Source organism: Pelodiscus sinensis, chromosome 6 (assembly GCF_049634645.1).
Source record: "Pelodiscus sinensis isolate JC-2024 chromosome 6, ASM4963464v1, whole genome shotgun sequence".
Classification (NCBI taxonomy): domain Eukaryota; kingdom Metazoa; phylum Chordata; order Testudines; family Trionychidae; genus Pelodiscus; species Pelodiscus sinensis.
Genome location: NC_134716.1, coordinates 21,321,162 through 21,348,364, shown reverse-complemented (window position 1 = coordinate 21,348,364; position 27,203 = coordinate 21,321,162). Strand labels below are relative to the sequence as shown.

The 27,203-nt window shown below is 43.6% G+C and overlaps 1 protein-coding gene and 1 long non-coding RNA gene across 5 annotated transcripts in view; one reads left to right on the top strand and one right to left on the bottom strand.

The window, feature by feature from the left end:
* Positions 1-27,203, bottom strand: part of BNC2 (basonuclin zinc finger protein 2) — a 520,080-nt gene that overhangs the window by 466,684 nt on the left and 26,193 nt on the right. For 3 of the 4 annotated variants that reach the window (XM_075931528.1, XM_075931527.1, XM_075931531.1), the window contains exon 1: positions 3,168-3,408. The exons of the other annotated variant lie outside the window; for it this stretch is intronic. Coding sequence is in view for 2 of the 3 variants with exons in the window: in XM_075931527.1 (XP_075787642.1) it covers positions 3,168-3,170 (3 nt within the window). In the remaining variant the exon portion in view is untranslated. Of the gene's footprint in view, positions 1-3,167; positions 3,409-27,203 lie in introns of those variants that run through there. 4 annotated transcript variants of the gene reach the window in all.
* Positions 3,384-27,203, top strand: part of LOC106732877 (uncharacterized) — a 69,084-nt gene continuing 45,264 nt past the window's right edge. The window contains exon 1 of the long non-coding RNA XR_012904622.1: positions 3,384-3,506. This is a non-coding gene — a long non-coding RNA (uncharacterized LOC106732877). The remainder of the gene's footprint in view (positions 3,507-27,203) is intronic.

Below are 27,203 nucleotides of genomic sequence, written 5' to 3'. Positions count from 1 at the left end.
TGCAATGACTTTTATTGTTTAATCACTTCCGCATTTCAGTATTGGATACTTTGGAATTATACTTATTTAGCAAGCTATAAATAATGTAGTTGGCAAGTGTAATTGATAATTTAGCATCTTACTGTAACTGTAAAAGCCTCATTATAGACTAGCAAATCATTTCTAACAAGTTCAACTGACAAACACTAAAGCAAACCTGTACTAAATACTGCTAAGTTGTTTGTTTTTTTTCTAAGCATACATATTTGAGACAATGTGCAAAAGGCCATCCAGAAAGATTAAAAAGAAAACCAAACTGAACTTCCAAGTTACTGATTTTTTTTTATTTTATTTTCAAGGACTTCAAAATAGTAACAACGAAAAGAATAGCTTTCTTCCCCTTCCCCCCTTCCGAGCTAGTGTCCAATTTCTTCTTTTCTGAACAGCTGTATTATCCAACTTAAGTTGCTCTGCTAATTTCAGTCCCATAAGGACTAACTTGGAAGGCAGGAAAATACAAGAAAAGATCAATTTGCTGGGAAAGATCAAATGAGAAAACTGTGGGGACAGCACGAGGTCAGAGTGTGGAGAACTAAGCAGACCTGTTCTTCATTAACTTAAGCTCTCCTGGGATGTCACACACTACCTGTCCATGGGCTTATTGAACCGCCTAACCCTCATCTCTGTACCATTCTTCTGGGCCCAAGCGAATCACATCGTGCTGCTGACAAGTTAGCAGGGGAGTGCGGCTGCAACATGAAAGCACTTTTCTTTCTTGTCTAAATCAAGCAGATTTTTGAAAAGACGACACAGCATTGACTCATGACATGGCAAGATGAAATGAGAGGTCTGGGCCAGTCTTGAAGCTGTGCAGATAAAAGTAATCAAATGACACTCCTGGAATGCAAATTGGCATTCTTGACTGCAGCAATTGCACAACCATGAAACATCCCTGACAGCAAGCAAGATTAGGACAAAATGTTATGTAAAGCACTGAACGCAAAAACTCACTTGAAAAGTCAAACTGTAGCACTTACATTTTAATACAAAAATAGTCAGCTTTGCTTTTGTCTGCTCCTTTACTGCTTTGTTTTATGTAATCACATATTCCCATCTGTCATATAACGCTTCAAATACAAAAACCTCAGGGTGAACAGGTATGTCTCCAAGATTTGTCCACCTATATTTTAACATAACTTTTAAAAAATTAACATACTAAAAGAGAGAGCCTCCATTATGTGTTTAAAGCATTGTGCATATAGAACAGTTCATACTTTGGGGTCTTAAAAGCAGTTTCTCCCTTCTCCCATAACAAAGAAGTACCAAGTTAGCATTCATATTCTCTTGCATCTTAATCACATGAAATTACTAAAATAACTTGCAAAATATTTAGTGATCTGATTGTTCAATCTCCTGCTCTTTAGGAATTTACAGCAGAAGGTTCATACAGCTACAAGGTTCATTAAGGATGAAAAACTTAAAGTGAAACTAGTGTAACACAGAGCACTTTTGCCCCCAATAAATGTAAGAGTCCTGAAATTATTAAGGGATAGGAAAGTTCCACACACTTTTTCAGGGACTTGGTATTCTTAAGCAGAACTGCTGATCAGGTTTAAATAATATTGTCTTAAATGAACTATATGGCAAAAAAGGTTTACTCTGTTTTAAAAGTAATTCCTGACTATGGGAAGGAGTGATGATACATATGATAAATGGAAGATGCTATTATGAAAAATAAAGCCCTTTCCTGTCTCTGAACATCTAATTAGCTGACATGTCTGAAAGGCATACAAGTTTAAAAATATGTAATATTTAGTTTTGACTGCTTACTTAAAAAATAGATCCAAGACATTTTAACTGTTGGTTGAAGAGAAAAAAAATAGACTTTGCCACTTTAATCCTGGGTATACCAGATTATTACCTGTCTTTTATTCATCAATTTTACAACAGTTTGACTCTAGCATACACAGGAATCATCATAAATCACAAGCTGCTTTCAAAAGCACTGATTTCTGTCAGCCTTGCTGTAACCACAGTCCTGGACACATGCTGCTTTTTTCCCCTCCCCACCCTGGGGTTTTGTTGCGGATCCCTGCATTTGACAGTGGCATATCGCACATTCCAAAAACTGTGGCTTCCATCACTGAAATAAGACATGTCACATTAAAGACATGAATGGAAAAATATTAACACTGTCTCATTCTTCTCTTCCCCATCTCCCTTTTAATGTATCCAATCCCCAAGTGGGGGTAACAATAGCAATTTACGATGGAAGCGGACTAAAAAGCATGAGAGTGGTCAAGCAACACGCACTTTATTGAATAGGAGCTGATCCCTGCTCCTAAGTGAGCTAATATACTTTTTAACCTCAGAAATATCACTTCATAATCACTTGTGCAGTCCTGTTCCTTTCAGCTTCAAAAGTATCTTCACATCACATCCTAGGCGAAAGAAGTTAAGCGAGATCCTGATTTTTATTTTTAATGTACATGTTTTTAATTAAAACAAAAAGCCTGCTCTTGTAAAATCCTATTTTAAAAGAACTGGCCCCGTTTCATTTGCTCACGGGAGATCCGGCAAACATGATGTGAAAGCTGTTTTCCCTCTTCCAGTGAGCACATCAATAGTCCCCTACAAGCTCTGTGAACAACTGCTGATTGGGAAGGTGTAAACTGCAAGCACATGCCCAAGCAAAAAGAGAAGAAAGAGCTACTGATGGAAGGTGGATTTACACTTCTGCCTCCCTGCCTCAGGCGTTGTTTCTCTCCCCACCCCACCCCAGAAACACACACACACACACACCACACACACCTTCTCCCACTTTCAAAGGTTTCCTTTACTTTGTGCGCAGTTACTCATTTCCAACCAGAGGGTGGTTTCCAAAAGAGGCTTACACCACAATACGTCTACATTCAAGCTCTTCCCCCACTTTAAAAAAAAAAAAAACCAAAACATTGTCCCCTCACCTTCCGTGGAAGGAAAAGGGCAACAAAACCCTGTGGCCATTCCACCCCAAGCGCCTGAATGTTTGGGAGAGCTGAAATTATTATTTCAGTGTAGCATCTCCCCCCGCCCCCAAGCTGTTTGTTTAAAGGCTGAGGAGCACGCCTGGTTTTGATACTGCCCAATGTATTAAACAACAAAATCAAGGCTACAATGAAAACGAAAAGCTGTTGGAAACTTCTTACCATCTCTGCATGCTGGTTGGCAAGTGCACCCCCTGTCTCTTGATCTCCTCTCAGCAGCAGTGCATGCACCAGCCCCTTCCTTCTGCCTCTGGGCTCTCTGCTCGTCTCTGTTTTCCTCTTTCGCCCCCCCCCCCCACCCCTGCTTCTCTCTCTCAAGCCTTCAGGTGATTTGAACTACAGACAAAAAAAAAAAAAAAAAAAGAGAGAGAGAGAGAGCGCGCGTCTCTGCAGCTCTTCAAAACTTCAGCCCCCAAACTTCAGCCGCAGCCGCGGGAAAGACCTTTCAACACGGAGCTGCTGGGGGGGAGGGACCCAGGTTTGGAGCTGAAGCCTCCACAGGTTGGTCTGTTGTTGTTGGGTTGTTTGGCTGGACGACGAGGGAGGGGGGGAGACTTGCATGTGGAGCTCAGAGGACAGCGGCGCTTCCTTGCTCCCCTTTCACCCCCGGCCGCTGGGCAGTGCTCGTGGGGCAAGGAGACAGGGAGGGAAGGGGCGGGGGAAGCTTGTGCGAGCCCGCGGAGGCCGCTGGAGCCCAGCTGTCAAAAACGCCGAGCGGCCCCGGCGAACTTTATTCTGAGCCAAGCGCGCCGCTCTCGCCGTGTGGGGGTCCGGCTCAGGCTCGTTCTCGCTCTTCCCCCTCCGGCCGCATCCCCCTCGCAGCGGCGGCGAGCTCTCCTGCTGCTGCTTCTCCTCTTCCTTATCAGCTCACGGCGGCCAGGCGCCGCTGGAGAGCGAGCGAGCGAGCCGGGGAAGGGAGAGGGGTGGAGGGAGGGCAGAGGGAAAAGAACACGCAGCCCGAAGGAAAATGGGAGCAAGTCCCGAGAAGCGCGTTACAGAGGAAGAGCGAGAAGTTAGGCAGCTCTGAAGTTTCTTGCTTGTGGTCCCGATTTCCTGCTCCCCACCCCCTGCTCCATCCACTCCCGGGGCGCTGCTGCCGCCGCTGGGTGTGGGAGCTGAAGAATGTTTTAAGGCCTTTTTTGGGAAGGGGGGGAGCCGTCACGGTTGTACGTTTGCAGGGTGAAGACAAGAGTCACATCTGTGTGTGACACGGAGCCAACCGAGCTCAACTCTGCCCTGGAGACACAGGAAAACACAAGCTCCAGGCTTCACGCACAACTGCAGCTCAGAGCACACATTTTTGAGGCACATGCAACAAAACCCACACCCTTTCCAAGCCACACACACTCATCATCGCCATCAGCCAGGACATAATTTAACATGTGGGAACAACACAGCCAGTTGCACTGATTTATCATAGTTTAGCAAACTTTCAGCTCCTCCAACCCAGGAGACGAAATGGCACAGATTTTATGCCTGTTCCTATATGCTGAATGTCCCCTATTGACACTTTTCTTCCAAAGTCTTCTCATAGCTCAACATACATCAAAGGATTTTAACCCCCCCCCCCCCCTCGTTATTTATGGCTCTGAAATGTTGGCAGATACATGAAAATCCATATGAGTAATTTGAAAAGGGAGACTATGACTAAAGTCTATAAAGTTCATTTGTCTATCCATGGGCAGTAATAACCACATCTGTTATCTGCTTCAATATCTACTCTTCCCCCCTTTTGCAGATAAAGCAAAGACTCCTTACTTGCCTTTTTAAAAAAATCAACATTTTATTTCTTTTAAGATATGCAGTAAAAGTAGCAGGGTTCTTTCCACTGGGACGGTTAAAGTTGCATGTTTATGTAAAGAAAAAAAAAGGCTGCCACGGTGAAGGGCGTCTCCACATTTTCAAACCGCTATATGAAATAAAGGAGACAGGCTGGCCATGTAGCAAGACTGAAAGACAACAGATGGACAGCACATATACTCCACTGGTACCCATGAGACGTGAAAAGATCAAGAGGAAGGCCTTGAGCATGTTGGGTGGATCCTTTATGGAGGATTCATAGAAGGACATGGACAAGAACTGCACAGAACAGGACAGTGTGGAAAAGTTGCCATCTGCTTCAGTGGCAAGACTATCCATGTTAATGAAAACATGGATCTTTCAAGTATTCCACATAAGTATATTAAATAAAAATTTAAAAAGCTGCTAGCTAGCGTTAAATTAAATTTTCCATTTTCCTCTACTTTTGATATTTGGACATGTTTATGTCGAGTGGGTATGTGAAAAGGTTTGAATGTGGTGAGGTAACGGGTCAGGGTCAAGCATGTGAGACAGGTAACGAGCTGCCTTTCATTTTGGCCAGGGGTGAGCAAGAGAGCCTCTAAGGGCTGGATCTGGCCCACCAAGTGCATTGATCCAGCCTGTAGATGCTCTGCTGCTTCCCTGCCCCCGGGGCCAATTGAGACTTGGGGACGGAGGACTGCACAAAGTCTCCTTCCCCCACAAGGGGTGCATGGTGACTAAAGTGAACCGCCAGCTGTTTTGAACAGCCTGTGGTTAACTTTAGGCCCTGCATGCCCCTTGCATCCCTGATTGATCTGAGGGGGGAGGGGGAACACACAAAGTCTCTTCCTGCTCTGCAAGGAGCACCTAGTGCTTAGAGGGAACCGCCAGCTGTTCAAAACAGCTGTTAGTTCTCTCTAGGCGAAGGTGGGGAGCTGGGGCAAAGACTTCACAGGCTATCCCTGCTCCCAAGCTAATCAGGGTCGGTGGGCGGGGGAACGCGAAAGTGTCCTGTCCCCACCTCTTCCGGGACAGCCCTGGGCAACTTCAAAAATTTGTGAAGTGGCCCCCCTTCTAAAATTATTTCCCACCCTTGATTTTGACTGAGGAATCTATTTTCTTTTGGAGGACCCACACCAAAGTCAGTTCCAATAGCATATCCTTGTGCATTATCAAAGCAGCAGAATTTCTACCAGATTTTAGTTCCCATCTCCTATCTCCTGTGTGGGAAGAGTAATCAGACCTGTGCTTCAGTTACCACACAGCTATTCATTGCAGACATGGGCCTATACATGCCCCAGTTACTCTCTCCTCCATAAAACTGTTCATTTGGTGGAGAATACAGAATCCGTTCACTGGGCACAATGGAGAAGGATGTGAACTGAGATTTACATTAGCATCACTTCATCCAGATTAGTTTGGATCCTCATTATTTAGGGAGTAGACTAGGGCTTTGAATACAGGCAGTCCCCAGGTTACATGGATCCGACTTACATCGGATCCCTACTTACAAACGGGGTGAGGCAACCCCACACTAGCTGCTTCCCCCCAGCAGACCAGGGAGACGAGAAGCTAGCGCCCCTCCCCCAGCAGACCAGGGAGACGCGGAGCGGCTTTTCTCAGCAGACACCTCAGCTTGAGAATAAAGGACTGAGGGAAGTGAGGTGTGGGAGAATAAAACTGAGCTCTGGAGAAATGTTTGGCTATGGTTTCCCCTACAATATGTACCAGTTCCGACTTACATACAAATTCAACTTAAGAACAAACCTACAGTCCCTATCTTGTACGTAACCCGGGGACTGCCTGTAATTTAAGAAACAGAGGTAAGTCAACATCTGATGTGTTTTCTAGCAATACACCAGAGAGATAAGAGAAGCTGGTTACTCATCTGAGCCTCGAGTCTCATTACTTACACACACACACTCATTCACTCATGTGCCCCTGTGAACCAAGAAAGGGCCAAGAACCTTCCAAAAAAAATTGTGGCTACACAGCCCTCTGGTGGCTAAATCCCTTCACAAGCCCACATGCATGTCTCTCCACACAGGTTGCTTCAGATTGGCCTGAGTCAGATTCAGTAATAACATTTGGGACCTTTACCATGTTAGAGGTACAATCCCCTAGGTCAGGGGACTTCTGAGTACAGTCTGAGTACTTCCACAATCTGACTTGTGAAATATTTTGAAAAAAGTTATTTAATCAGGCCTGCATAGCTATAGGCCTGGGAGTGGGGGGCATGCAGGGACTTACCCTTGCATACAACTCCCAGCAGCACCCAGCCACCTGCTTTTGTAGGTACCTGGTCTCTGTCTTGGCTCTTGGACAAATGGGACGCTATCAACTTGCATGTACTTGCAAACTCATGAATCAGCCCTTCCACCCCACAAAAAAGAGAATGGCTTCTTGAAAGCACAGATAAAAATACATTTAGGGATCTTTTTATTTGGCATCTGGTGTTCAAGGTTTTTGGTTGAACTTGGGCATGTTTTCTAGCTTTTCACAAACCATGAGACCTACAGTCTCCCTTTAAAAAAAAGGGGGGGGGGAAGGCAGCTAGATTTCTCTTCTAATACCATGCACCAACAGACAAGTATAATCTTCTCAGTCACAGCAACTAAAGTTGATAGGGGCGCAAGAGATATCAGGTAGCAACGTTCCAGATCTGGCCAGTGAAGCCAACAGCCACCAGGGTCCTCGGGGCAAGGTGTGTGTGGTGGGCAGAGGGGGCAGAGCTGAGGGCAGTCAGCCCTTAGCAATGCCCAGACCACAGCACGCCCCTGTAGCCCTCAGAATGGGGAGTGCCCAGTGTGGCTCTCCAGCAGCAATTCAAAGTGGCCTGAGGCTTCCATGAGGCTTCCAGCTGCCACAGTAATAATGGTGGCAGCCAGGAGCTTTGGGCCCCTTTGAATTGCTGGGTCCTGGGGCATTTGTCCCATTCCCCCTCCCACCCGCACACCCCACCCCCACCCCGAATCAGCAGTCCTGGATCTGGCTTAATTCTAATAATGTGGCTGGGCCAGGAAAAAATAAGATCGAATTATCAGGAGGCTTGTGATCAAATCGGGAAAGATGGCATCACTGATACTGCATCAGTGTCACAAAAGGAGTTCATATTTTCACAGCTTACACCCAAGGATCTGCAAACACCTCCACCAGACCACAGGCACATGGAGCTAGCAGCAGGAACTCACTCTAGCCCCACTGATCTGCCGGTGGTAGGATGAGAGCCAGGGGCAGCAGGCAGGGCCAGGGAATGTGGGGAGAGGGACTAGAGTGCAAGCCAACTAGCTGGGCTGGGGGATACATGGGGAGGAATGTGTGAAGACACCCGCCTCCTCTGGAGCCCTGCTAGAATTTGAAGATTGACACTAGGCCTAAGAGAAATCGGGTTTGAGCCCTCTGCTCTAAGTGATAAGGGGATGCCACATAAGAAATCTGGTAAGAGATTAATCTTACTTTCTTGGTCTCAGTCACATAACATGGATTAAGATGCACCAACTGCAGTGCACCACAAGCATGCACCAACTGCAGTGATACGATTACCGCTGGAGCCCAACCTAGCTCCTTTAACAGCAAGTAAAAAAAGCAGGGTGTTATCCTCATTGGGACCAGCCCTTTGAGTGAGAAACACTCACATACACAAATCAAGTAGATAGCATCTTGGGGCCTGGGGCACTCAGTCGGATACTACTTAAATTTTGGGGGATGGCACCAGGATTCTGCAGCTCTTCTACTGATACTGGGAAATTCTGTAGCAATTTCCATAGTTTTTTTAAATGAGGTTTAAGAAATTCAATAAGAAAATGTATAATATATTCACTGGGCTATTTTGTCAGATATTAAATTCAATTTTATGCTATCCGTACATTTTTTCACTTTTTAGTACATCACTGATTTTTGTATTGACAATGAATAACTGCCTCATAAACGTGTTTGAATGGGAGAGGTAGGAATATCTAAAGGCTTTTTGATGTCTGGCTTGGTAGTTTGGGATTATTGGATAAGTACATTAGTTAGGATGTTTCTGCTAAAATGATCAGTAATGAAATATTAACAGTGTTGATATTTTGCATGTTATCTTTATGTTTCAAAGTCAACAAGCACTGAGTTGAATGAGGCACCTTATACTTTTCAGAACCTGGTTTCAGACTGCTAGCAATCTTAGGTAGACTATATTACTTTGATTTATGTCCAGAATTTCAAAATGATGTACAAAAAAGAGCTAAAAACAGAATTTTAAACATGAAACTGTAGATTCAGGATCATAATTCTGTAGAAAGACATTTTCTGAGGTAGATTCTGCAGCCACAGAATCATGGAGCTGATTCTTGTCTAAAGTTGCATCCAACTTATATGTTTGTTTCTGTGACTGTGTGCGCCTGTGTATAATGCTATACAGGCTGTCAATGCTTAACAAGTAACAAACAATGAAATAAATGGCAAAATATCCCTGCTGGTCTATAGCCTCAAGTCTGGCGGACCTAAGGATCTGGTGATACTCACTCTACTGGAGGATGGTCAATCAACAGTTATTCCTAAAGACTGCTGACAATTCTCAAAGTACATTAACTATTCTAAGTTTTGGAGATAACCTGAGAGGATCAGAGAGCAAAATGAAGCCCTAAGGAAGACACTATTTCTCAAAAAGCTGTTATCCCAAGGATGACCAAACCAATCTCTTCTTTTCAACTATCCAGCACTCTATACAGTAGCTAAGGAAAAGAGTAATTAAAAAAATTCACTTTCACAAATGGAAAAAAAAATCTAAACACCACAAGGTGGAACTCAACATGGTTCTACTGATGGAATTTCTGGGGGTGGAAGATGAAGAGTAATTTTTAAGTAATTTTTAATTGTTTAACATTAAGAAATGTCAATATAACTCTTACCAACATAAGCTTAATTTAACCCCCTTAAATTTTATGATCACCTTTAGTTTCATGGTCATATCCTATTTTTCCATAGGACCTGGGTCTTATTCAATGGGTTATGTATTTATTTTTTTCTATGTGTAGCCTCAGGCCTTATTTAAATACATACCAGTCACACCCTGACCTAAATACAAAATTAGTAATTTTCTCCTAGGCATTTCTGTGGTGCAACATAGCATTGAGGTTTTCACAAACAGTAATGAATTTATAATATTCCAGTGAAAATAGGTGGGATTATTCCTTTTTTTTTTTTTTTTTTTTAACAAATGGAGAACTGAGACATAGAGAAATTAAGACCAAAGATCACTCATTTCAGGTGCGAAATTTAAAGCCAACTTAAATCCTGATTTTTCAGAGAACTACGTGTTTTTGTAGAGCTTTCATATGTTTGAAATAGGACTCTAATCAACTTCGCTTACTTATGATTTTGCAGTCTGGCCCCAGACTTCTCTAGTTGGGCAGCCAAAACACATAACCAGTGACTATGAATATTTAGTTTAAGTGATTTGCCCAGAGTCACATAAAACTCTGTGGCAGAGGCAAGGACAGAATCCAGTTCCCAGGATAGTATCCACCTGCCTTAGCCATGAGTCAATCCTTTCTCTTCCTGCAGTGCTCTGACGTGTTCACTGCACACATTCCAACTTCTGCCACGATGCAGGAGCCTTGTAGAGAGAAGTCTCGTTCTCTACACCAGTGTTTCTCAACCAGTGATGTGAGTACCTTATGGGGTACTCGAGAGAAGTCTTAGGGGTATGTCAACATAACTGAAATTTGGAGAAAACTGAATTTTTGTTTTAACTTTTACAGAACTTTATTATTCTTGTACTTTTTACACCCAAAAATTTCATTGCCCACCTGGCTACGATTAAGTTGTTTAAACAAATGTGTTGCAATGGTAGAAAAAAAATTGTGTGTTTGAAAACTGTAGGTACTGGGGGTACTCATAATTATTTTTAAAGGGATATTTTAGAAAAAAAAAGTTTGAGAAACACTGCCCTACATAATAACCTTGTTTCATTCCCAGAGCACTGTCCATGCAGCCTGCACACCCACTGAGACGGGGAAAATTATATGGAAAAGAATAGTATGTTATTGTGTAGTTAAAGACTGCATATGCTTGTTGATGATAGGGGACCAACCAAATTCCGGCATTTACTAACATCTGCATGTCCAACTTTGTCACCACATTGTTCTTTTGAGATTTTTGGGTGCGATTATTTATACATTATGCAATATTTCAGCATACTTTTCAAATATTAGTTAACTCATGAACCAGGTCAAGGTAGCAACAATTAGATCTGTGTTTGTACCTTGCATTCTCAAAGTTATTCTAAAAGGAGATATTAAATAATTATTTCCTTTCTTGTCCGAGACAGCAGTACCCAGGGCAGTTGACAGGCTTCCCTGGGCCCTTGGCAAAGTGGGAAGGAGGGGGTGACCAGCTCCATACCCTTAGACGGGGCATGGCCTCAGGCGGAAGGAACAGGGTGGGGGCTAGCCTCCCCATTAGCCAGCCCTTCAGTGCCTTCTGGGGCTCTGGCAGCGATTTAAAGGGCCCGAGGCTCGGGCCATTGCCATTGCCGCTGTAGCAGCAGCCGCCAGAAACCCCAGGCCTTATATATCCCAGGGGCCTGTGGCAGTAGCCCCTTGCCCACTCCCCATTGGCAGGCCTGGCAGTACTTCCTTTTACTCTGTACCAAGTCATCTTTTTCCTATCCGGTTTGGGACACTGGAAAAAAGTGAAACATTTCATTTTTAATATCAGTGACTTGGATTTCAGGGCATATATTGGTGCACAGCATTTTAAAAAACAAACAAATCAATTAAATTCCAGTTTAAGAAATTATGCAGACGAATTCTAGCAATGGATTTTACATGTATAGTATAGAGATGCCGGTATTTATTCTAATTAATACAGACCAAGTTGTGTTCACTGCATAATGTGACTTGCATGATATCCTATATCACCAGCAGGGATAATTCAAAACTTAAGGGTTTTCTTGTAGTCAGGCTCCTTGTTTGGATCGTTTCCACTCATACAGTTGCTTTAAACTGGAAGGTGAAACAGACATGGTTCTGTGAGCTACAGTAATGATTAAATGTTTGCCTAATGTCTGCCCTGATCATTCAGCATGATGTGTACCAATAATGGGGACTACATAATGGAAGAAAATGTTTTATATGCAAGCGCAATATCATGTTTTGTGTACAGCAGCAAGATACAAAACAGGATTCAGATATGTATAGTATTCTTGAAATTGTCATTCTTTGGAATTAGGAAAACTTATTATATCAGACACATTGCTTGGGACCACAGACTCACAAATCTTACTGTAAAAAGGTCATGTCAGACATTGCAGCATATATTCATGCATGCAGTCTTAGTAAAAAGTAATTTCATAATTTAGGAAACTCGTGTAAAGATTTTTGCCTTTTCCATCAAAATACTTGCACAGAAAGTGATCCCAAATCTCAAATCCATTTAAATGCTGCCTGTTTAACGCCCACTCTTGTTTCCATTGTGCTCTTGTTGGGGTCCAGAAGAACAGTTAGGAGGAATTCAATTCCCTTGTGTGACATCTGTCCAGCCTTCTCATCTCCTTAAACTCTTTCTGAGGAATCATCATAATCATGTAGTTTGATTTACACCAATCTTCCCCAGCTGCTTTGGGAGATTTTTTTTTCAAAGACAAGTATGCTTTCCAGTCCTCTTATTAACTCAATCATAGCAGCATATGCTATAATATAACTTTAGACAGTATTCTGTAGTTCGAACCGCTTCTGTCAAAGTATCTCAAACCAGCTTTCAAAGATTTAAAATGTATGAAACTTCACAACTACTCCTCCCCCGCTGCCAAAGAGACAAGATGGGGAAAATGAGATACAAAATGTTTAAGTTACTAGGCCAAGATCAGAACACCTATCCCAGACTAACTTCCCTGGAAGTTGCACTATTGCACAGCCCTTTAATTGGCCCCGCATAGAGGCTGACCAGCGGGGGGGTGGGCATCTTGCTAAGCAGCAGCTTCAAATGGAGATGCTGCATACTTGAAATGGAGGAGCTCCCAGAGCAGGTAAGGAGGGGAGATAAGGAGGGAGTAATTGGCTGTGAGGAGTCAGAAGGGATGGAAGGGGAGTTAGGAAAGGGACAGAGGGAGGGGCAGAGGCAGAAACCCAGCACTCTCTTCAAGCCTCCTGGGCTGGGAAAGGGAGGTAAGGGGCTGACTGCATGGGGTAGGAGGGAAAAGGGGGGTGCTAGCATTGTGGTGACGTGGAGTTTGTGCTGTGTTCCTGGGGTGAGGTGGGGGAGAGGTGGAGAATTTGTGATGTGTGTCCTGTCCTAACTCCCAGCTAGACTGCTTATGCCTGCAAGTTTGAGAAGCAATATTTTATCCCAGCCCCCAGCTGGGCTGGGGGGGAGCAGACTGCACAGAGGTAGGTGGGATAAGAAGGGGTGCTGTCATCTGTGCAGTGAAGTGGAGGCAGGGGGCAGTTTGGGGTGTCCTGACTCACTTGCTGCAGTCATCTCTGGCTGGCTGAGTTGGAGGTATGTGGAGGGAGTAGGCTACATGGGGTGTGCATGTGTGTGTGCCAGAACATTTGCATGATCACATTTCAAACAAAGTCTACATAGGTGTTCATGGCTTAAGGTAAGGAAGAAAAAAGATTCTTTTAACAGAATTTTTTGGAGTGTTGCAGATATTTAAAACTCTGGTCTTAATGATATTTTTAAAACCTTGCGTTACTAATTAATACACAGTATATTGTATTGCATAAAGGCCAGATCTTTGCTTACGTGGCAGAGTTCTGGCTTTTATTAATCAGAAGTAGCAAGTGCTAGGTGTGATGCTAATTGTTTTGTAAGCTGAAACCTTATTTGCAAATTCTTTGAAACATGCATCTGTCTACAAACCCTGAAGCCACGTGTTAATTTGTTCTGGGGCTTTTACTCTTTGAGTTGGTGACACGCAGAAGGTGAAAGTTTCAAACCAAGTTTCATCTGTTTTTGGAGGTCTCTGTTTCACTTGTTCTTGTATAGCATGGATCCTAAACAGCCCCCAGAAAAATTGTAGAAGCCTGAGTGAATGCCTTTTACTCTCCTTTGCAGTGTCAGTAAATATTTTATTTGTATTTCCAAGGAGAACATAACTATTTCTAGTTGACTCAGATTTGTTTAGCATCTTAAATTTGAGCTATGTGTGGACAGTATGCATTTTGGTGTGTTTACTAGCTTTAGTTGTTAGAAAGGATGATGATACATGTACTCCAAGATGGTATTAATTTTCTTTTTTATTAGATTTCACATTAAATATTATAAGCATAGTGCCTTGTTAACTATCCTTTGTTTTAATATATTTTCTTCCTCACATATGGAAATTTCAACCTGCCCAAGGATAGAAAACAGTTAGAGGGAACACTGATCCCAGATCTAATTTTCAGTTCCATGGTCATCCTTCTTCTAATAAGATAATTATATTTTTAGAATCATGGAACTTCCTTGTGGACAGAGACTGAAAGTAGCATATAAGGAGGAATGCATTTTGTATTGCTTTCTAATCAGTACTTTCAGACAACCTTAATATTCTAGGTACGTTCTGGAACATACCTTAAATTAGCCCATATAACTCCTCACATTATTCTTCCCCAGTGATTCTTGATGTTTTTCATTTCTCTTCACACTTTGCCATTCATTTTTTTGATAGCACTATGCTCAGGAGTATGTGCCTTGGTGAGATATTTGTAAGCATGATTGAAAAGTCTTTTTTTTAAATCCAACTTAACTGCGCTAGTCCTGAACATTAACTGTTGATGGGATCTTACTTCTCTCATCATAGTACCTTACATAAACATTTTTGCACTGAGCTTGCTTTTATAAATAAGCTTTAAAGAAAATACTCTTTTAGTCTCATTCAATTCCTATCCTAAGAGCAACAAAGCTTCTTGAACGGAGCAATGTGAGTCACCAAAATCTGCCAGATTTCCAGTTATTAATAGTTACTACTACAAGTTCCATAGTCTTACTAGGACAGGTCTTGTAACATTATCTGCCCTGAGCAAAGGGAAATCTGAAATGGTTGTAGCAAGGCAAGATAAATTTGCTACTATACATTCAAAGTGTGTTTAAAAAAACAACAACTTTGCAACATTAGCCATTTAAATATTACTTTTGGTAATTCAGTCTCCTAACAATTTACCACTAGATCAAAATGCTGCAGGTAGAAAAAGTGACTGAATATCCCTAAATGGTATTGGAAAATATCCTTATTTCCCTGATTTTGTTTGAATTACTATGAAAACAAATGCAGTGTTTCATAAAAGCGAAGAGTACACTTCTCCTTATCCAGGTCCATTTCTCCCTTGATATTGCTACCAGCTTTCAAAGTGTTCTTACAATTTTCTATTATCATCTTGTTTCAGGGTCATCTAATGATAGTCCTCTTACATATACGCTTGGCAGATGAGTTTTGGTTAATTTGTTCGATGGGCTCATTGCTTACTCCAGATCTCTCTGGTCAATTACAGAATGGCCCTGATGCAATGTAATGTGCCCAATCTAATCCACAGCTGGAAAGATGGTGATTGTACCATAAATCCTGGAGAATGATAGGGTTACATTGGGAGAAATAAACTTCAGGGGATAGCCGAATTAGTCTGTCCAGGATAAAAATTAAAAAAACAACGAAGTCCGGTAGCACTTTAAAAACTAACAAAACATGTACATGGTATCATGAGCTTTCGTGGGTACAGCCCACTTCTTCAGATGAGAGATGTCCATTGGCTGGAGCTGGCCCCATGCTTAATTTAATCTGGCCTGCTGCAAGACTGCATGCAGTAGGCCAAAAGCCCCGTGCCTCAGTTTCCTTCTCATTCCCCACTCGGCTGGAGTTGCGAGCATGGGAACTGTGACCAAAGGGAACTGTAGGGGTGGTACCTGAAAGGAAGGGCAGTGCATGGAGCCACTCCTCTCAGAGGGGCCAGAGGGATGTGCCCTCTGTGGCTGCAACGTGTATCCAGAGCAGGGAGGAGCCTGTTTTAGTCCCTCTGCACTACTGAACAGAAGCATCCTGAGGTAAGCACCCTACACTCCCTTTTGTACCACAAGCCTCTGTCCTAGCCCTGAGCCCCCTCTCATGCCCACATCACTACCCAGAACCTCCAGACCCTGGTCAGAAACCCCTTCACCTTAACTCCCTCCAAGATCTCACACCCAACCCTCTGCCCTGGCCCTGAGCCCCCTCCCTCACCCAAACTGTCTCCCAGAGCTTGTACCCCCACCCCCAGCACCCTAAATCACACCTAGGCCCCACCACTTGCCTATAGCCCCCTTTTACACCCCAAACACCTCATCCCCAGCTTCACCCCAGAGCCTGCACCCTCAAAGCCCTCATCCCAATCTTGTGTCCCAGCCTGGAAACTCCTGTACCCTGAACCCTTCAGTTTTGGCCCACAGGCGATTTTTTCCCCCCTTGTGTCAGCGGCCCCTGTGAAGAACAAATTTTCCCACCCCTGCACTAGACTACCAGTAAGGTAAACATCTAAGTCACATTAGAGGCTTGTAAAGGGAGAAGCAACAGATAACATGGAGGGAAGTGGCAGCTTTGTCTAACCCTTAAATTACTACGAAAAGCCTCCTCAATCCTCCTCAGGCTGTCCTATTAGCAAGGCTCAGCTACTTCAACCACCAGTTCCTAGCACAATCACAAACCTCCTGTGAGCTTCAGGCCCAAAGGAAGCCTAACCTGCTCAATTGCTGGACTTCTCACGGGCTTTTCCTTGCATTCAGTGCAGCTACTCTCAGAGGAGTATCCTTCAATACTTTCTTCTCCGAGGGCCATAGAATCCATTCTGAGGCATTTGAAGTGTCCTGCATGAAGAGCAGTGCAAATACCAAGCTCTGAGAAGGAGGGGGGGAGAAGGGAAGTAGATGCAGTTACTGAATTGCAAGTGTTGTATATAAGGTATTTTTCGTATTGATATCATTTTCATTAATAATGTCATTACTGTTCCATAAGTGAAAGTTAGGGTTAGATACACAGCATTTGAGCAGTCTAAAGTAAGGATTCAGACTCCCTTCTCTTCTTGCTTTCACAACTTTGAAGAAGTTTCAGTCCAGATCTAAACTCCCTGGCTTGGGCCAGTCTCTCAGGTTTAGATTTTTTTAACATTAAAAAAAAAAAAATCCATATTGACTCATCCCATGATGAAAAGGAGAAACACGTCGTTGGCAAGAGGATTTATTTTAAAAACTCTTTAAAATACAGGAAAAAAAGAGAGTAGTAGAAATTCAAAAGCGAGGATCTCTCAGCATTTTAAAACTAGTTTGGTTGCATCCATTATCATCATTATTTGAAGTCAAGGCTAGGAAATGTGATATTCTGCTAGAAAAGCTCTTTTACAAATATGGGTTAACTAGAGTTCCATACCCCACATTACCAGGCTATCTGTTCTTATTGTTTGTTTATACAGTGAATGTTAAACAAATACCTGGATGCGATGTTCAGTATTAGCCAAGTTTCATGTCTACTGAAACCTTCAGAGATAAATGTTACCCTAGAATTACAAAAGCGTAACTGACAGTAACAACATTGGAGTGACTCTGGAATTATACCACTAAAACTGAAGCAGGGATATAGCTCAGAGTGACTGAAATGGATGCCCAGAAGCACAGTGACCTCTAAGTCATTTTTTTAACTTTATATTTCTTTCCCTTGGCAAACAAATTGTCCAAACACAGCCCGCAAAGATTACTAAAAATATATAGGGAAACACACAAGAATTGGTCATTTATAAAAAAGAGTCTATGCTATCAAATACCTTTTAAGTAACTGATGTTAAAACTAGAGATAGGATTGTTTAGTAGCACCAGGTCATTCTCAGCACTGCTGATTAGGACATTATAAATTTAATGGTCTGAATTGCGAATGAAGCTCTTTTTATGAAGTTACATGAGTAACATTTTCAAAAGACCCTCAACCTGCTCTCCATTTCTATGCACGCATCTTTGTTCACACAAACCACTTGAGTATGCACATGGAACAGGCCATCTTCCTCCTCTCTACTTAAGTGACCACTGAGACTTTTCAGTTTCTAATTCTCCTGGTTTTTCAACCTATTCTGGTTCCCCCTTAACCCTCTGTTGTAACCTCAGGGTCTGATAATACAAGGGCCTTAAGTTCTGTCTGTCTGTCTTCCCCCGCCCCCCTTTGTGGAGTGAAGGGAAAGCAAGCTGCTTAGCTATTCCAGCTGTCTGACCCACTACCTGGGGTTGCTGGATCTTTGCCTTAGGCAGCTTCTTGCCAGCTGTGGCTGAATTGATTCCTGCAGGGTGATCCCCAGCTTCTCTGACCAAGCTCCAGCCTTTTATCCAGCTGTAGCTAGTCAGATCAGATAGCCGCAGATGGAGAGGAAGTTATCCTGTCCATTAATGTCTTCCTAGCCATTTCCACCCTCATCACTCCATGATTTGTGTGATTTTTACATTCAGAGAGTCGATGTACAAGCAAAATCCATTTGTGTCTCAAAAAAAAAAAACAAAAACACCACACCCACACCAGCAACGATGAGAGTTAACTGAAAAAATTGCCCTTCCGGGTCTTAACACTACAGTTTACAGAGCTCTAGAGATTCAGAGACATTATGTGACATGCTATTGAAACGTAACAGACAGACAATCCCTGCTCTAAAGAAGCAGTTTCTTTTAAGCCTGGTCTGCCCCACAAATTGGAGGAATTGGCTATTGGAGGAATCTTACCATGAAGCACTGATAAAATAGCAGGTCTCTTTAGCCTACATTATTATTGCTAACCAAATGGGATTCCACCAGTAGCAGAAGCAAGGGACTACAACTAAAGACTGAGGTCAGCCCAAAGAAATAAGGAGTAGTCCTGTGGCACCTTAGAGTACGTCTACATGGCGGCATTATTTCGGAATAACTGATGTTATTTCAAAATAACAAAATGCACAGCTACACAGCAAGCAGCTATTTCTGAAAAAACGTCGAGCTGCAGGACTTCTTATTCCGACTCCTGTAACCCTCGTTTTATGAGGAGTCAGGTGAAGGAAGAATGCTCTTCCTTTGACTTCCTGCTGTGTAGACAGTGCCAAAAGCCAAATTAAGCTATTTCAACTCTTCAACTTGATGTTGAAGTGGCGTATCTTAATTCAACTTTTACCCCTCAATGTAGACGTGCCCTTAGAGCAGGGGTGGGCAAAAGCCTCTCAGTGGGCCAGATCTGGCCTGCCTTGGGCTTTGATGCGGCCCGTGAGACAATTACAGGCCCTACCCCAATAGGCATGCGCAGGGTGGGGGAAAGGAGCTCAGCCCTGCTCCTTCATCTCTCGCGCAACCACTGCAGAGGAGATAGCGCTGGGGCTGAGGCTCCTCACCAGAGCTGGTCCTGCAGGCACCACTTCCACGGCCATGCGGTCTGGGGCCGGCCCCAGAGGCGCCACTGTCATGGTACCCGCCAGGCCAGCCCCGGGCCATCTGGCAGCAGTGCCTTCGGGTTGGCCCTGGGCTGCTGGCCCATGACAGAGGCGCCTTCTGGGACCGGTCTCCTGGTCCGTGGTACCTCCGGGGCAGCCAGCGGCTCAGGCTGGCTCCAGACCACATGGCCACGGCAGCAGTGTCTATGACCTCTGGGACCATGTGGCCATGGCAGCAGGACCTCCTTCCAGGGTGGCCAGGACAGCATGGCTACAGCTGTTGCTGCAAGGGAGCACCAGGTAACGTTCCCCCTCATGCCCAGACACCCCCACCCCAATCCCATCAGTTCCCTCCCCTTGCCCACGACCCAGCACCCCCAGCTTGCTCCCACACCCACCCTCATTCTTGCACCCTCTCTCCTGGCCACATGCTGCACCCTCCCTTGTTTCTGCTCCCTCCACTTGGCTAGCCTGCTTCTGCACCCCAGCTCCCTCCCAGATCCTGAATCCCATCCCTATCCTACTTGCTGGCAGCACTGTACCCCTCATTTTTGTCCCTACCCCAGAGCTTAAGGAGGTCCATAAAATCCACTAACTTCAGAACCCCAGAAAAGTAAATCTGGTCTATGGGAAGCCCTGAACCTTAGTTTCCACCTTCCCTTCCCCTCACCCTGCGGGGCTGGGGCACCAGAGGAGTGAGGTGTATCAGTTGGGGACACATCAGTGAGTGTTGGGGGATTTTGGAGGAGATTTTGCTTCTTACTTGTGTGGTCCCCAACTGATATTTTTGTGAGTCAGTGACCCCCCCCCCGACCCAAAAATGGTTCCCCGCTCCTCCCATAAATAACAACAACATTGAAACCTTTTGTGTTGGACATAATATTTTACTTTATTTAAAATGAAGTTTGATAAACTAACATGACAAAGTTAAAATGCTTAATCTGTTTCATAATTGAAATTAAACTGTTCTTACTAGCTGCAGCTGGTTCAGAAAATAAGGTCCCCGTACCCAGCAGGGTAGTTCTCAACCCCACCCCTTCCACCTGAGGTCCTGCCCTTCTGGATCGGCCCGCGGTTGCTTCAGAATTTTGTGAAGTGGCCCCCCTCCTTCCAAAATGATTGCCCAGCCCTACTTAGAGACTCCCAAATACAGTAAACTTCCGATAATCCGGCACCTTTAGGACCATGGGGGTGCCGGATTATCAGATATGCCGGACTATCAGAAGGGGGGGCTATGAGGGGTCTGGAGTGGGGTGGGAGGGGATGCCACCCCAGATCCCTCATAGCCCCCCCTTACGATAGTCCGGCTCTGCCCCAGGCGTCCCTGATTCAGCCGTTGCTGGTCAGTTTCAGCAGCAGCTGAATCGGGGATGCCTGCAATAGAGCAGCTGGGGTGCTGCCGGGTTGGTCCCGCAGCACCGAGGGGTGGCGCTACGGCACCAACCCAGCAGCAATCCAGCTGCTCTTGGGCACGCCTGGGGCAGAGCAGCTGGAGTGCTGCCAGGTTGGTCCCGCAGTGCCAAAGGACAGCGCTGCAGGACCAACCCGGCAGGATCCCAGCTGCTCTGCCCCAGGGGTCCCCAAGTCAGCCGCTGCTGAAACAGATCAGCCGCTGATCTGTTTCAGCAGCGGCTGAATCGGGGACCCCTGGGGCAGAGAAGCTGGGGTCCTGCCGGGTTGGTCCCGCAGCCCCGAGGGGCAGCGCTACAAGACCAACCTGGCAGCACCCCAGCTGCTCTGCTCCCGGCTTCCCTGATTCAGCTGCTGGTCAGTTTCAGCAGCAGTTGAATGGGGGAAGCCTGTCCAGCTGCCCCAGCACTTCCCGGTTCCTGATGGTGCTGGATCATCAGGAGTCCCGGAGCATTGGATGCCGGATTAATGGAGTTGTACTGTATATATACACCACCATGGGTAAAACCTCATGATTTTCTCTCTCTCTCTCTCTCTCTCTCTCTCTTTATATAGACAGACAGTTATAGTCTGCGGCTACATCTACACTATGACTTTTGCCAGTAGAGCCTATGCAAATGAAGTGTGGATTAGCATTTTCTCATGCTTCATTTGCATACTCATTCGTTCTGTTTTTGCGCTAGGGGTTTTTGTGCAAAAACAGGCAGTGTGGATGTTTCCTTTTTGTGTAGAAACCCCTTTTTGCACAAGACCCTTATGCCTCAAAAAGGGAGGTGGGTTTTAGTTTCGTTTGGTTTTAGCCCTTTTTGGGGGCTTTGGGGAGAGCACTATTTCAGGCTTTGTCATCGGTTTCTCAAATATTATTCTTGATATTTCCTAATTAATTATTTCATAATAAAGATTAGGTTGGGGTTATTTGTGATTGGGAGAGGGGGTTGTGATGGTCCCCCCATGTTTTAATAAAAGTGGCTTTTGAATATACATATGTGTAACTCGGAGATGCTTTGGCAAAATACCTCATATGAGCTATGAATTTTGATGATACAGATCCAACAAATTGTAGATCCTATTTTGGTGCATGTATCATTCTTATATGTGAAGTTAGAAATATGAAGTATGAAACTACTTATATAGTTTTAAATATGCTAATGAGCCTTAAATTGGTGATCTACTTAACAACTTGTAATCATCCTTGTTTGTCCTGTAAGTCTAAGCAGTGGTTGGTCTTAGGAATACAAGAATACCCAGCATCTGGTACTGGGATTCCATTTTGACCCGAGTAGTGTTCCATGGAAGGGGGGATATAGAACAAAAGGTTCCTGCCCTGGAGGAAAGACTATTTAAGAAATGGATGCTTATCAACCCTTTGTCTTCAGCTGGTCTTGAAAACTTTGAAAGGATACAAAGTGCTGGGACCCAGGTCAGGGTAAAAAGAATCTCTGACCTGAAGATTGTGCTTAGAACAAGAACAGCTCATTAGGGAAGGAATCTGCTGGCACTGAGTTTTTTTTGTTTTTTAAGAGAATTAGCACTAGCTATGGATTTTCTTTCCATTTTAAGTCGGTAAATTACTTTGATTTGTTTTCACTTGCAACCACTGAAATTCTACTGTTTATACTTAATAAAAAAAACACTTTTGTTTATTATCCAAAAAGTGTAAGGTCCAGTGTATGTAATTGTTACTGGGGAGGGGAGGAGGAGATCCATATGCATCTCTCTCTTTCACTGATAAAGAGAGCAAACTTCCTGATGAACTTTCCTTGTGTAAATCTTTTACACAAAGAACAAGGATTTATTTGACGTTTTCATCCTTTTGATCACTTTTGGGGGGTTGGTTACGTGTGTACTTATGCCCTAGAGCTGCATCCTCCCAGAGCTGAAGAGGTTCAGAGTCTGCATCACTCTTCATGGGGGCCATAACCCCAACTCTGTGCCTTGACTGGGAGAGACCAGAGATCTGGCAGAGCAGAACAGGGGAGTGGGGAGTCCTAGAGGGCAAACAGGCGGGTGTCAGTGGCATGATCAGCACCCCAAAGAACAATCCCAAGGAGTCTTCGGGGACCACACCCCATCACGGGTTATTTTGCTGTTTTTTAAATGGCTGAATTGTCCAAATCACATTTTTGCGAGGAACTAGGATAGTTATTACCTTGATTATTCAGCCACTTATTTAATACATTTCTCTTTAAGACAAAAAGTTTAATGACTGTACTTTTCCATATCATATTCCCTATATTCAACTTTATTCTTATTTACAAAGGAAAACACTCACAGTCTCAATGTCCCATAAGAGAAGCTATCAAGTTTAATTCTAATAATCAATGAAAAATCTGCAGCTCAAATTAATTCCATGTATAAAGGAAAAATTATCTTCAATTAGAGTACTACATTTATGTGGAGGAAGCTCAGACATCTGGTCCTACATGTATAGTTTCATGAGGTATTTATTTAGGAAACCTGTAATAAAAGGATACCAATCAATGCAATTTTCCAGAATTCAAATGAAATGCTATTCATCTGGAAAAAAAAACCCTGGCTAAACATACTTCACTACTATTGTGACATAGGGTTATCCGACCATGTACTACAGACCTGAACTAGCTCTCAAAATACTTCACGCTGGGTGAGACATCCAGAGAAGTTTAAATCATATTCATCCTCAGCAGCATTACACAGTCTTGCTCTTAATGCAGAGCTGGCTGTCTAGCTGCCACACTTAATCAGTGGTACCAGAAGAAGCTTCTCCGTTGTCAGTATAAAGCAGAAATGAGTCAGAAGAACTGTTGTGCTGCTTACTTGAAAACCAGATTATTGTAAGAAGAAAGCAGCAGAATCACCACTGCTTGGGGTGATTAGAGTTAGCCAGCTACCTCAAATAAAATCAACTATTTACTACACCTAGATCATACAGTGATTGGTGATCAAGACATATGGTATCATGGTCTAACATGTCCAATTACACACCATTTTCTCCCTGCCCATTCTTGAGGCTTCCCTGAAGATGTATATTCTGGGATCCTTTCCAGTTGTGTGTAAGTTGTTGGTTTTTTTTATGTGGGATGGTAAGGGACACATTTTACACTGTTTTCAGTTTTTTTATATGCAATACTACTAGTAAACTCTCTCATAAAACAAAAGGTCCATCTGTCTAGAAAAGCAAAGATGAATCTCTTTTGTTCGCAAGTGCAGTGACAGGTGGAGCCAAATGGACGTTTCTTTCGTGGGGGGAAAAAGGTGGGACATATGCACATCTTTGTAGGATTATTTCAATTTTCAGGGATTCTCCTCTCAATCTGAAGATGTGGCAAGTAGGAGACGATTCTCTATCTTTGTAGAGTCACTTTGAGGGCCTGTTACATCTCCCAAACCTGGAGCCATAGCTCTTCCCACAGGTTGGAAGTCTCCCCTTACTGCAAGTAGGGACAATTTAATAGTGTCCCATTCTCCCACTTAAGGGCAGTACAGATGTCAACAAAAGGAGTCCTCAGTATCTGCACTATGAATGCTGGGGATGTGAGGAAGGACTGAGCCTCTTGCATTCTCCTTCCATCATACACAGAGTCATTAAAGGTGCAATGCTGTTGGTGGGGGTTCCCCAAAGCAGCAGGACTTGAAATTAACAACACCTCCAAGAGTTCCTTTCAGCCTCTTGGCGCCAGTGACATTCGTACAATTCACGGAGCTAGGTGGGAAGGGACCAGCAGGCCATGGATCGACAACTTTTTGGCTAAGTCCAAACCTGAGTAATGCTGCAGTCCTGCAATGCCACTCACTCCGATTTGGAGGGCTCTTGGGCCCAAGGAATGATGCTGCTGGAGCAGTGCTTGCGAGGAGTGGAAGAGGAGGAAGGGGGTGGGACTTGAAATGGTGCTCTACAGCCCGAACTTTCCACCGCCAAGGTTTCCTCTGAGCTGTGCGGTAGCATGGCCCTGCAACTGCTTAACGAGCCTTGTCCTTCCAGGGGCTCAGGAGCTACCTGGCTGGGGGAGGGGCACTTCTCCCTCAGCCACAGCAGCAGTTCTCTGCTGAGGACAGAACAGAGTCTCTCCCATTCAGTTGCCCAGAAGGGGAACCTTGCCCACCGCCACATTTTCAGCTCCCAAAAGTCACTCAGGAAGCACAGTCCCCAGGCACGGATAGGGTTTGTATGCTTTAATTTGGCCCTGTGTTATGCTAGTGGTACAGCTTCTAAAAGCAGGTCTTCAATTATACACAATTTTAGCTAGAAATGCTAAAAGAACCCTCTCTCTCTCTGCAGGGAGGCTTCCACTGAAGCCCTGAGCATATACCTGTATTGATTTTAATGTACATTTTGCCATACCTCCCAAAAGGGTCCACATTATAGCTTTCAAGTTTATCTTACTTATGGCCAAGGCTGCTCCGAAACCAGCCTACAGATGGCATATAGTAGAGTGGTCAGAACAAGAGACAGTCAAGACTCTCGTGTTTTGTTCTGAACTTTTCCCCATGCTGTGACACCTAGACAAAAATCAATCTCATCAGTAGCTGATTTTCAGAAGGTGAACCCCTGCAACTCAAGTCAGCTGTACCAGGAGCGGTAAATGCTCAACACTCCTGAAAAAAGTTAGATGATTGATTTAGGCACGCAAAATGGAACTCCAAAATTTGAAAAAAATTGGGCTAATTTTAGACATTATCCCATTCTGTGAAAATGCGATAACATTTTGATGTTTCGGTATTGTCTGTCCTCTTTGAGATCCTCAAATGAAATGTACAACATATATTTCCACCTAATAAGCCAAAGCTAGCACTCAAACCAGAGTCTCTTGCACAGTGTTACAGAGCACTAAACCACAATAAGGCTATTCAGGTGACCCAGAACTAACTTGCTATACTTAAATCACTTCCAGCCTGGGGATTTCTTGAGTCATTGTATTTTCAGAAAGCAATAACATTTGGATTGGGGGCAGAATGGTTGTTTTGTCTTTTTGTAAATCTTTTCAGATGCTGGTTGTGATTAGTGTGAAGTAATAGCTCTCCCTAGTGAAATAGCCACTAAATTCCTAATCAGCTCACATCCAAACTTTGGTGCTCAGTACAACTGCTTCCAAGACTGCCTATTGCAATGGGTGTTTACAAAGCACGTGTTTACATAAACAGGAAGAACAAAGAGGGGTTCTCATCAAAGTCAAATGGAAGAAATGTATCCCTTTCATCTACCCGTAAGTCAATGTATAAGGATCAAGCCAAGATATTTAACATTTGTAGCAATGACTAATGCTGCATCCTGCTTGAAGGCAAATACTATGTGTGCCATATAAAATGTCTCTTCCTTTTGAAAAAAAGGACTGTAAAAATACGATCAATTCTGAACCGTAAACATAACACTTTCATGCTGTGTAGACCCATGAAAATATCCCCTCAAAATAGGAAAGTTTGGATTTGTAAATTAAACTCAACAGCTCCTCAATAGGTAGTAAGAAAGCATTATTCTATCCCAGAAATGCTTTCATACCCATTTCTGAAGGCACTCTGTATTTTGATACTTTCCCCCTCAGTAATTTGTGTTGATGTTCGTGCACTTTGTGAACTTCCCCAAATCATTTGTCATTACAATCAGCTCCACTGGCAGAAAGGTTTCCAAGCTGAGAAGCAGGAAGGAAAATAGTTTATGATTAAAGAGACATACAACTGCTATTATTGATGCTAAATGGTTTATTTTGGACACCCTGTATTAGAACTTTTATGGGAGAGAGCGGAGGGTAAGAAGTTTGGGAGTGTGCTTGAAAAAACAGCTCCAAGGAGAGCTAAGAATGTTATTTGTTGGCTGATTCAATCTGCTGTTTAAGCAAAGTATCTTAGAGATATACACAATGAACGTTCAAAACTTAATTGTTGTACTTAACCCTGCATTGATTTGGGAAAATACATGGTATGTTTGCTTGGATTTTTCATTTATTTGTTGGGAATTTCAAATCTGTCCCTTTTAGCATAAAGGGACACAAATTGAAATAGCCAATTTTAAAAATAGTTTAGAAGAAGTTACAGGGCCTACACCTTGTTCTTAGTCCACTGCATACTCTTGCAGTTTAAAAAAACCTCTTTCCCGTCTTCCCTCTTGTAGAGGCAAACAGGAGAAACAGACTACACAGAAACAACTGCTAAATGCACAAAATGAACAAAATTACAGTTGAAAGAGATGAAACAGCCAATACTTAGACTGTGTTACTTAGCGTATGTCTACATTGTATTTCTTTTCCGAGAAAGTAATGCAAATGCAGACAAGCGAAATTGCAAATGAAGCGCCAATTTGAATGTCCCACACTTCATTTGCATAATTGCGGACTGCCGCTTTTCCGAAATAGCATCTTTAGAGAAAACAAATGCTGTCCCTGCGGGGTTATTTCAAGAAAAAACCTTCTTCGAAATAACCTTTACTCCTCAAAAAATGGAGTAGGAATGGTTATTTTGAAGGAAGGGTTTTTTCTCAAAGTCTCTCTGCAGGGACTGTGTTTGTTTTCTTGGAAGATGGTATTTTGGAAAAGCGGCGATCCGCAATTATGCAAATGAAGCGTGGGACATTCAAACTGGCGCTTCATTTGCAATTTCGCTTGTCTGCATTTGCATTCCTCTCTGATGAGGAATGCAATGTAGACATACCCTTACAGAGTAAAATGTTTCAGTC